The sequence below is a fragment of the Myxocyprinus asiaticus genome, chromosome 40 (assembly GCF_019703515.2).
Source record: "Myxocyprinus asiaticus isolate MX2 ecotype Aquarium Trade chromosome 40, UBuf_Myxa_2, whole genome shotgun sequence".
NCBI classification, from domain to species: Eukaryota; Metazoa; Chordata; class Actinopteri; order Cypriniformes; family Catostomidae; genus Myxocyprinus; species Myxocyprinus asiaticus.
In genome coordinates this window covers 34,995,697-35,007,403 of record NC_059383.1, presented here as the reverse complement: position 1 = coordinate 35,007,403, position 11,707 = coordinate 34,995,697, and the positions used below count along the sequence as shown (strand labels likewise).

The 11,707-nt window shown below is 37.9% G+C and overlaps 1 protein-coding gene across 2 annotated transcripts; it reads left to right on the top strand.

The window, feature by feature from the left end:
- Positions 1-1,546: 1,546 nt before the first annotated feature.
- On the top strand, positions 1,547-10,001 carry LOC127430789 (proteasome subunit beta type-7-like). Of its 2 annotated transcripts, XM_051680855.1 has the most exons (9): positions 1,547-1,688; positions 3,915-4,008; positions 4,123-4,220; positions 4,396-4,536; positions 4,762-4,877; positions 6,040-6,098; positions 6,182-6,333; positions 7,068-7,094; positions 9,786-10,001. In XM_051680855.1, exons 1-9 carry the CDS (start codon positions 1,627-1,629, stop codon positions 9,895-9,897), a joined length of 861 nt encoding a protein of 286 aa, XP_051536815.1. In that variant the 5' UTR covers positions 1,547-1,626; the 3' UTR covers positions 9,898-10,001. The 2 variants fall into 2 exon arrangements, with proteins under 2 accessions (XP_051536815.1, XP_051536816.1); XM_051680856.1 differs by lacking the exon at positions 7,068-7,094.
- The last annotated feature ends 1,706 nt before the right edge of the window (positions 10,002-11,707 follow it).

The following is an 11,707-nucleotide window of genomic DNA, read 5'->3' as shown; positions in this document are numbered from 1 at the left end:
TCCCAATGCGCTCTAAGTCCTCGTGGTGGCGTAGTGACTCGCCTCAATCTTGGTGGCGGAGGACGAATCTCAGTTGCCTCCGTGTCTGAGACCGTCAATCTGCACATCTTAATACGTGGTTTGTTGAGCGCATTTGAGACGTGGCGCATGTGGAGGCCCACGCTATTCTCCGTGGCATCCACTAACAACTCACCACGTGCCCCACCGAGAGCGAGAACCACATTATAGCGACCATGAGGAGGTTACCCCATGTGACTCTACCCTCCCTAGCAACTGGGCCAATTTGGTTGCTTAGGAGACCTGGCTGGAGTCACTCAGCACGCCCTGGATTCGAACTTGGGACTCCAGGGGTGGTAGTCAGCGTCAATCCTCGCTGAGCTACCCAGGCCCACCAAAATGGCAATTTCTTATATGTAACATATATTTTCCCAAATACTAATGGAATTAGAATATGTACACATATGCTTAAATATATTAACTATAATTTTTAATATACAGTATGCTTACATAGTCATTAATGAGATTTCACCAGAAACATATAGGCCTATGTCTTTAATTTCCAACACCTAACCAATGCTGTTTTTTTTTTTTAAATAAATGACACTTGTTTTGATATTTTGTTATCTAAAGCAATGACATACATACACAGATAGCACATGTACATCTCCGAGATGTCTGTTGTATATCATTTCATCTGAAAAGCATCACAATCTACTTAACATCTGCTAAACATCTTAAAAAGATCAGATGTACAAACATATATGTCTCAAAGACATCTGCAATATATCTATTCCTCTCGAATGTCAAAAAGACATTCAGCAAATGTCTTTGAGATGTTTATGATTTTGAATGTCTGTAAATCTGACCTTTTTAAGATGTTTAGCAGATTAGAATGTGATGCTTTCAAGATAAAAAATAAATAAACATCTAAAACAGACATCTCAGAGATGTATGTGTGATATCTGGGAAGTCCAAATGCTTTTTGAGCATTCAACACAATGTCTACTTTAAAATCCAGGATGTACAGAACCATTGTCTTATTTTATTTGCTCCTGAATCATTTTCTCTCCAACATACAGTAGCCTATATTAAACATTTCCTGTCTCTGTGTTACCCTTCGCAGCCATATTTTTTCAATGTTGATTTATTTTGGTCCTATCCCTTCTCTGTCTATAAGATCTGGTATTCAGCAGGATATTTAAATTGAGCAGTTATACAGTATATTACGCTCAGAAACATTTGTGTACACAGTGCACAAAACAAACAAACAAAAAAAAAACCTCCCTTCATTATTATTATTTTATTTTATTCCAAATAAATGTATAAAGAGTATCATATATGTTATATATAAAAGTAGCCAATAAGAGTATATACATATGTTTAACAATTATGTTTACTAAATGCTCTGGGAATGTAAACACTCTGAATAATGTGGCGGGACCATATTTGATACAGCAAAATGTGTGTGTTACATTCTATATATTCCTTCTCTATAAGTTCCTACTGCCTCCAGCGCTCATTCTATGGAAAAGATGCATTATGCGCGCGCTCACAGAGCGGAATCTATAGACTGTTACACAGACGCGAAACGAGTCTCGCGCTTCCCGGAAGCTGCACCGCAGAATCATGGCGACCGTCTCCGTGTGCCAGTATCAGCCCGGTGGTTTCACTTTCGAAAACTGCAAGAGGTGAGAAGCGCCACGATTTATCCTGATTTATTACCGGGAATGTGTCCGTCGTTCTAGTTTATTTTACATTGTGTTACTTTGGGGAAGATAATGAAGAGTTTTAAGGGTTTTTAAAGGAGGTGTTAACTGGCGGTTAGTCACGGCCTGGTTGAATGACTCAGGAGAATTTCTCTCAAACTTGAATTTTTTCAAGTTAAATCATTCGTATTACCTTATTATTATGCATTGAGATTATTCTAACGTAGTTTTAAATTTTGTGGATTTTTTCCTCCATTATTATTATTGTTGTTGTTGTTATTGGTGGGCTTTAATAGTGACCCGCTCTTATTTTTCGCCGGTTTAGACAAAATTACCATTAAACTCGAATTTTAGCTGAAATTCCTTTATTTTTAAAGAAAAGTCTTTTTTATTTATTTATTTTATTTATTTTTTTTTTATTATTATTATTCATCTAAACATTTAGTTCGACCTTATTCTTTTGAATTGTTTCTCTATTAATGTGAAAAATTATGTGTTATGTAAGCGAATACATAAAGATGTGTTACCAGCTAATAAAACACACACACACCCTGTCTTAGGTCAGTTAGGATCACTACTTTATTTTAAGGATGTGAAATGTCAGAATAATAGTAGAGAAAATGATTTATTTCAGCTTTTATTTCTTTTATCACATTCCCAGTGGGTCAGAAGTTTACATACACTTTGTTAGTATTTGGTGTCATTGCCTTTAAATTGTTTAACTTGGGTCAGATATTTTGGGTAACCTTCCACAAGCTTCTCACAATAAGTTGCTGGAATTTTGGCCCATTCCTCCAGACAGAACTGGTGTAACTGAGTCAGGTTTGTAGGCCACGCTTTTTCAGTCCTGCCCACAAATTTGATATCGGATTGAGGTCAGGGCTTTGTGATTGCCACTCCAATACCTTGACTTTGATGTGCTTAAGCCATTTTGCCACAACTTTGGAGGTATGCTTGGGGTCATTGTCCATTTGGAAGACCCATTTGCGAATGAGCTTTAACTTCCTGGCTGATGTCTTGAGATGTTGCTTCAATATCCACTTAATTTTCCTTCCTCATGATGCCATCTATTTTGTGAAGTGCACCAGTCCCTCCTGCAGCAAAGCACCCCCATAACATGATGCTGCCACCCCCATGCTTCACAGTTGGGATGGCGTTCGTCGGCTTGCAAGCCTCACCCTTTTTCCTCCAAACATAACAATGGTCATAATGGCCAAACAGTTACATTTTTGTTTCATCAGACCAGAGGACATTTCTCCAAAAAGTAAGATCTTTGTCCCCATGTGCACTTGCAAACTTTTTAGTCTGGCTTTTTTATGGTGGTTTTGGAGCAGTGGCTTCTTCCTTGCTGAGCAGCCTTTTAAGTTATGTCGATAGAGGACTAGTTTTACTGTGGATATAGATACTTGTCTTCCTGTTTCCTCCAGCATCTTCACAAGGTACTTTGCTGTTGTTCTGGGATTGATTTGCACTTTTTGCACCAAACTACGTTCATCTCTAGGAGACAAAATGCATCTCCTTCCTGAGCAGTATGATGGCGGAGTGGTCCCATGGTGTTTATACTTGCGTACTATTGTTTGTACAGATGAACGTGGCACCTCCAGGTGTTTGGAAATTGCTCCCAAGGATGAACCAGACATGTTGAGGTGCACAGTTTTTTGGTGGATTCCTTTTGATTTTCTCATGATGTCAAGCAAAGAGGCACTGAGTTTGAAGGTAGGCCTTAAAATACATCCAGAGGTACACTTCCAATTCATTACACCTCCTATCAGAAGCTAATTGGCTAAAGGCTTGACAACATTTTCTGGAATTTTCCAAGCTGCTTAAAGGCACAGTTAACTTAATGTATGTAAACTTCTGACCCACTGGAATTGTGTCAATTAAAAGTGAAACAATCTGTCTGTAAACAATTGTTGGAAAAATTACTTGTGTCATGCACAAAGTAGATGTCCTAAACGACTTGCCAAAACTGTAGTTCGCTAATATTAATAATATCTGTGGAGTGGTTAAAAAATTAGTTTTAATGACTTCAACCTATGTAAACTTCTGACTTCAAATGTCTATATAAATGTGTGTGCGTATCTTGAAACATGCATATTGTTGGTAATACAACTGTAATGCAAATGTGCAAGAGGGAGTGGTAATGTATTTGAGAGTTTTGAAAAATAAACTTTTAAGAACTTGAATATTCTTTTTGCTGTCTTGTAGAAATGCTCTTCTGGAGGCAAACATTAGTCAGCTCGGATTCAGCGTCCCAGCTGCTCGCAAAACCGGCACCACTATCTGTGGAATCGTTTACAAGGTAGGAGAAAAAGCAGAGATGAATAGATCTACTTCTCTTCTTTTCTTATCAGTCACCCAAATTAAATAAAGCTGTATTGGAACAAGGGTTTACATGCATCTCTTTCTCTCTCAGGATGGTGTTGTTTTAGGTGCCGACACACGGGCGACTGAAGGAATGATTGTAGCTGATAAAAACTGCTCTAAAATTCACTACATCTCTAATAATATCTAGTGAGTACAAACACACAATATGCCTTCTCACCACCCAGTGCTGTGTGACATACAATCCTGGACACAAAAATTACATAGTTGCTCACTTTCTCATAGCATTTTAGCTCAACTTCTGTTGTTTTTAAATGTGCTTTATAAATAAATGCCTTGACCTAACTTGACTGTCTTTCTGTAGTTGTTGTGGAGCCGGTACTGCGGCAGACACTGAGATGACCACACAGATAATCTCCTCCAACCTGGAGCTCCATTCTCTGTCCACCGGCCGTCTCCCGCGAGTTGCCACCGCCAACCGCATGCTCAAACAGATGCTCTTCAGGTAACGAATTATGACTGTGCTTACACCTTATTCTCAGTATTCTTTGGTTTTTCACCTTCTGTCTTATTCATGTATTGCATAGATAATTAGCGTGATGATGTGTTGTTTATCAACTAAAAATTATTGTGTGTGCCTATAAATAGAATGCAATTGTGTATAGATCAATATTTGTATGCCAAAGGCTAAGTATATTTGGCTGAGTCTACCATGTGTTTATATACGTAGATATCAAGGTTATATTGGTGCTGCTTTAGTTCTTGGAGGGGTGGACTGCACCGGCCCGCATTTATACAGCATCTACCCCCACGGTTCAACAGACAAACTGCCCTACGTCACTATGGGTGAGTTATACTAACAGTTCCCTCTCTGAATCATTTACATGGCAAACAGCCTCCTGTTCCATTCAAAAGGGGAGATATTGTGTTGTTTCAAACCCATATGACTTACTTTCTTCCATGGAACACAAAAGGAGATGTTAGACAGAGTGACGGCATCAGTTGCATCAGGCTGCATTTCCCACTCTGGCCAGTAGAGGTCGTTCCTGCAGCGGTAGTGAACAAGAATATTCATCTTAGTAAAACAGTTCAAATACAGTACTGTGCAAAAGTTTTAGGCACTTGTGAAAAAGGTTGCATAGTGAGGATGTCTTCAAAAATAATGACATAAATAGTTTTCATTTAACACTTAATATCATACAAAGTCCAGTAAACATAAAAAAGCTAAATCAATATTCTGTGTTTTTCTTGGTTGTTGGCAGATTGGATGTTCCAAGCTTCTTGGAGAATTCGCCACAGTTCTTCTATCTATTCAGGCTGTCTCAATTGCTTCTGTCTCTTTATGTAATCTCAGACTGACACAATGTTCAGTGGTGGCTTTGTGGGGGCCATGACATATGTTGCTGGGCTCCCTGTTCTTCTATTCTAATCATTTCTATTTACAAAAGTAATGTTTGGGAATCTAACATTTATATTTCCTATTGACACACTAAAGCTGAAGATATAAATAACCATCTTAAGACAAATGCTTTTGTGAAACATCTTATGTGCCTAAGTCCTTTGCACAGTACTGTATCTGTCATTAATCTTACAAATAGATGTTGTGTACTTAACAAGCGAATCGATAGAATTCCAAAAAAATATATACACTGTATTTTTAAGCGAAAAAGCAACATTCACCATGCCATGGCTACTATGATCTTAGGTACCAGATTTTTTTTTCCAGCGTTGCACACTAGCGCTGTTTAAGATAGTGCATCAAGTGAAAGGGACTTCTGAAAATATGTCTCGAGACAACTGCATTTTGTTCCCTTCTTGTGTTTAATGGAAGGACACTTTCTGTGTGAACAGCCCATTAGTCGTTTATCTGTAGTCGTTTGTGTATGTGTATTTATCATGTAATTAATTACTCGCGACAATGTTTTGCTCCTGTACCCTACATGGTATCAACACCATTTTTTTTTCTGTCTGTCTTTTACATTTAATGTCAGCATGTTTTTCTTTTCAGGTTCTGGCTCTCTGGCAGCAATGGCAGTCTTTGAGGATCGCTACAGGCCAAACATGGAGGTTTGCTCTCCCTATAATTTCCTAACTGTAACTAGGTCTATTCAGATGAAGATGATTATTATGGTGATGATTGTGTTGAACAGGAGGAAGAAGCCAAGCGTCTGGTTCGAGATGCGATCGCAGCTGGTATCTTCAATGATCTTGGCTCTGGCAGCAACATTGATCTGTGTGTTATCACTAAGGGGAAGGTGGACTACCTGAGACCACATGACTTAGCCAATAAGAAAGGTGTCAGGTAAGATATGTATTCTGCCATAATGATCATAAACACCTTTACCTGCGTTTATCTGCATGTGGATAATGCTTCAGACACACCAGTCTGAACACGGAAAATCTGAACTTTGGCAATTACACTTGTTTCACGCCATGCAAATTACAAGCATGGAAGCAATATTGAATCTAATCTGTGTGGTCTTCTGATTGCATGCTCTTTAAAAAAAAAAAAAAATACCAAGGTGCACTCAGTAACGTTTGTGTTTATGTTGCGCTGACACCTATCTGTGTAGATGCAGCATCAAACAAAACAGTTATTCCCTTACAGTGCCATTGTAAAAAGTCTCTATTCCGTGAGTGAAAGCGTCCAATTACAGGGGATTCTTGAGATATAGCAAAGCAATATTCATCTGGTCACATGATCTCCATATGGCGGCGCTCAGGAATGTTCATCCAGCACATTTAAAAATAAAAATCAATAAGACTATTCTATTGTTATTATTGCTTTCTATTTAAAAGGTAAGCAATGATAGTAAAATATTGAGTGCACCTTTAAACAGGCAAAAATGCCCAGAAGCAAAAGAAGAAATGTGCAAAAGTCCAAAAACATGTCTAACGAACGTTGCAGCCAGTGTTACTAACAGTCCATTGATGCAGGCTGCCACATGTGTGCATGGTATTAATTTGAGATCACACTATGGTCACTGTAAGGCTGATGGCTGACTCATGCTTCATTGTTGCCTGTTCACTTTTAAGAGAGGATTGGATTGATGGGCGCCCTGTGTGAGTAACCGTGTGTGTGTGTGTGTGTGTGTGTGTGTGTGTGTGTGTGTGTGTGTGTGTGTGTGTGTGTGTGTGTGTAAAAATGAGTACTGACATCTAGATTTGAAATTAACCTGCATGTGTTTGACTAACCAGGTGAGAGTTTGGAGTAGTCGGGTTGTGCACATCCGAGTTGCAAGTCTTTGGTGCTTTTTAACATTGTAACATGATTATATCAATCTCTTATGGGCAGGGTTCTCACGGTCATGGAAAACCTGACAATTTCTAGGAATTTTGAAATTGTATTTATAGGCCTCGGAAACCAGTGAATAAAATCTTATAAAGTCAGATTTAATTTATAGTGAATATACATGTTTCTAGATATACTCAGCTCAAAACGATTTCATTGGCTTGAAATACTCTTTGTAAGGGAAATCTCTAAAATAAGATTTAAAAAAAATATATATATATATAAATCTATATAGTAATCATGGGCTTTCATTGGTCAAAAAGTGTGGGAACCATGTACAGTATTACTGTTGAACAGGGTATCCGTGGGTCCTTAAAAAGTCTTAAATTTACTTTTTAAAATTTAAGGCCATAAAAAGTTAAATATCTTAAATTACAAGAAGTCTTAAATTTCGTTTGCTGAGGTCTTAAATTTTGCGGCATGAATAGAGACGTAGCTTAAAACAGCAGAATCTGCACGAGTAAAAATCATCTCTCTCTCTGTTTCTCTCGTGCATCCATCATTTAGCAGCTGACGCTTGAGTTTAGTGTGAGCACGCACAGGGAAGTGCATTTTTACCGAACTTAAGATGTTACACATGTATAAACCTTCATAAACCCGTTAATCCGAAATGCAAATGGCGTTATTTTGCGTATCTAACACTGTCGCTCCTGCTTATAATCGACAAACCTGTCGATGTTACAATTTGCAAGCGCGCAAGGCTGGAGCGGTCTTTTGACGCCTTTCAAATCGTTGCGCTTCCTTATTTTACACTATACCTTTGACAATAATTGTAAAGCTAACAGAACTACTCAGCTGCAGAGTTGCACCTGTTATATCTCTCATCTCCATCTCTCTAGATCTAGGGCTGCCAACGTAATTGACACTGTTCTCACGCTCTCACGCCACACGTCCCTTTTCTCACGTAGTGATAACATCGCGGAGCAAAGAGGATGCTGACGGCGCACGGACAGACAAGACAGAGCAAGTCGCATGATGCTTCGAGTTATTCAGACCAATCAGGGGGAAAGCAGCTGCACAGCGTCTCTCCCTCTCTTTCTCTTTCATAATTTAATCTGTTAACATTTTCAATACATCTAGTCAACTTTAAACAGCAGTTTTTAAGATAACTGATATTTGAAATATTTTACTCAAAAATTAAAATTGTCATCACTTACCTTCATGCTGTTGCAAACCTGTATGACTTTCTTATTTCAGTGGATATCAAAAGGAGATATTAGGGAGTTTCAGTCACCATTCACTTACATTGAATGAAAAACAAGATGCAGTGACAGTGAATAGTGACTGAGACTAAACGTTTTGCTTAATATCTCCTTTTTTGTTCCATGGCAGAGAAAAATTTATTCAGACTTAAGGATGAGCAGTGATGACAGAAATTAAATTTTTTAATGAACTGCCCTTTAACTACCTGTTAAAGTATTTGTTAAAGGTACTATCTGCCAAGAAAAAAATATAAATGTTATTCAGCACATGCTAGACCTTATTCACAGCAGCGGTATCTTTGATGTTTAATGACAATGACAACAAGGTTGTGCGGGATAGACGTACAGTCTCTTCGATGAGATGTACTGCAGTTTAAAGTATTTTTGGAACATTCTGTGTACAAAACATTGAAAAAATATATTTTCAAGGACACTCAGTAGACAAAAACCTCCAGACAACATGAGTTGTGGAAAATCAGATGGGATATTGGAGCTTTTTACAGATTTATACCGTGCATGCCTTTGAAGAAATGGTAAGTCTGTCCCTCACAGCTTAATTTCCATTCCCATTAAAAATCAAACATGGCGCTACTGTGAATAAGGTCTATAGACCAATCCTCTTATTTACAAAAATGTCAGTGCATGCGCAGTAAGTGGTGGCAGAAAGCCCGCTGATTGTTGTGTTAGATTTGACAGATTAGAGGATTAAATGAAAGTATGACACAAAACCACAATATAGGCTACATACTTTAGGCTACATGCATTCTTAATGATTTCATTTAGAGTTTTAATGTTTTAAAATGTATTAACTTAACATATAAATGCACAATAAAATATATATATATATATATATATATATATATATATATATATATATATATATAAAAAACAAAAACATGTCCAGATACATTCAAGTAGCCTCAGTGGTTTTGTATTTATCAGCTAATGAATTACTGTTTTTTATTGCGAAAGTGGTCTTACATTTTTCTTAAAGTTGGCCTTAAAAAGTCTTAAATTTTATTCCTTCGAACCTGCAGATACCCTGTAGAAGAGCGAGTGATATTTTGCTAAACTAACCCGCAGACGCTTGTGTTTCACGAGGACACCTCATCTGGATCAGAGCATGTTTTCCCTTGTGGAAAAACATGCAGCGTTTCATTCCTTTCTGGAACAGTGTGTGTTTACTGTAGGCTTCAGCTTCTCTACAGGAGTTGCCTCTCCTTTCATTGGCATAACTTTCTGTGTCTGATCTCCTCACAGAACCGGAAGCTACAGCTACAAGTGTGGAACCACCGGGGTTCTGACGAAGGTTGTGACCCCTCTGAACCTGGAGGTGGTAGAGGAAACTGTGCAGACCATGGACACTTCATGAGAAGATACAACCGACCATGCTTTGATGTATTGTTTTTCCCAATAACCATTTTCTTATGTGGTGTAGTTGTTTTACAGTATTTCCAATAAAAAAGTTGTATGGAAGCTTGTATTCTTTTCTTGTGTTTTGATTGAGAGACAAAAGATTTCCTGAATTCTGACATTTAAAAAACAATGTGGAATACCAGTATACTCCTTACTGCATACTATGCAGTAAACTGCATGCTTCTCACTATTTTTAAATTATAGTATGCGAGTATGAAACCATCCATAATATAAAAAATAACTGTTTCATACAATTGTATGCAGTTACGTTGTTGCCACATGACCTCACTGCATACTTAATTTAGTGATTGACATTTATAATCCAGGTTTATTTATTTATTTTTAAAGTCTGGGCAGTGTATTAAAAAAATGAACGCATTTACATCCACAGCAATATGCTGATAACCATTAAAAATCAGGTTATTAAGAGAATGACAACATTAGAATTTTTTTTAAATGAGATTTAAAATCGGATTATTCTCTGCTTTTGACATTAAAATGTAAACAAAGTGACTGAAGGTTTGTTCCACTGTCAAAATATTTATTGTTTTAGAGCAGTCCTCATTCGTTTTTCCCACCCTATCTTAAATCTTGCTACTTTTTTTTGTTTTTGTTTTTTTGATCCATTTATAATTTTTTTGTGCTCATCTTTTTGTCTCTAATTAGGTTGAATGTTCCGTCTTGTGATGTAAATGTGCAATAAAACAAGAACGTAAACAGACATGTGCACATTGGATAAACCATTGAGTAAAAGTGTTTACATGTGTAACTGCTCCGAGCCGAATTCGAACCAGCGATCACCAGCATGGGAGATGGGCGCTAATGAGGAGGCTAAAGGCTACAACCTCTAGTGTGCCTCTTAAGACCAGGGTAGTGAGGTTTACACATACCAGCTGGCTTCCGTTACACTTACACCCCTAAACCTCACTCCCAACCAGGTCACGGCACCACCGTAAGCGGCCTTGCTCGACCTGCTTTGAGCGGGATTCGAACTGGGAAGTGGGCGCGCTAATGAGGCGGCTGAGACTTCAGCCTCCTCCAGCATCATCACTATTGCGCCTCTTGAGGCCTGGGGAATGAGGTTTACACATACCGCACAGCTATCATGTACCATCTGGCTCCCACACAAAAACCAGATGTATTTTTGATGTGTGCGTTTACATCTGGAAGTTTTTTTTTTTTTCTGTAATACGTCTATGAAACATTTCCTCTCGGATGTCAATAAGACATTCAGCTGATGTCTTTGAGATTTAGAATGTTTGCAAATCTGATCTTTTTAAGCAGTTTAGCAGATGTTAATTAAAATGCAGTGCTTTCCAGGTGAAAAGATCTAAAACACATCTCAGAAATGATAACTTCATAGTGCTTGATGCATGTGCAAAGCACTAGATGGGGCTAGAAAGTGTATTCGAGCATGATATCGTGATTGCCAAGGAGACTGCAGATGTCATGGTATAGTAAAAAAATAAAAAAAAGTTACATTTTGGTCTGTTCTCGCCCAAAACCAATTGGATCGCTTCTGAAGACATGGATTAAACCACTGGAGTCTTATGGATTGCTGTTATGCTGCATTTATGTGCTTTTTAGAGCTTCAAAGTTTTGGTGAACATTCACTTGAATTGTATGGACCTACAGAGCTGAAAAATTCTTCTAAAATCTTTGTGTTCTGCAGAAGAAAGTAATATACATCTGAGATAGCATCAGAGTGAGTAAATGATGAGAATTTTCATTTTCGGGTGAACTTTTCCTTTAAGTTTTTTTATTGG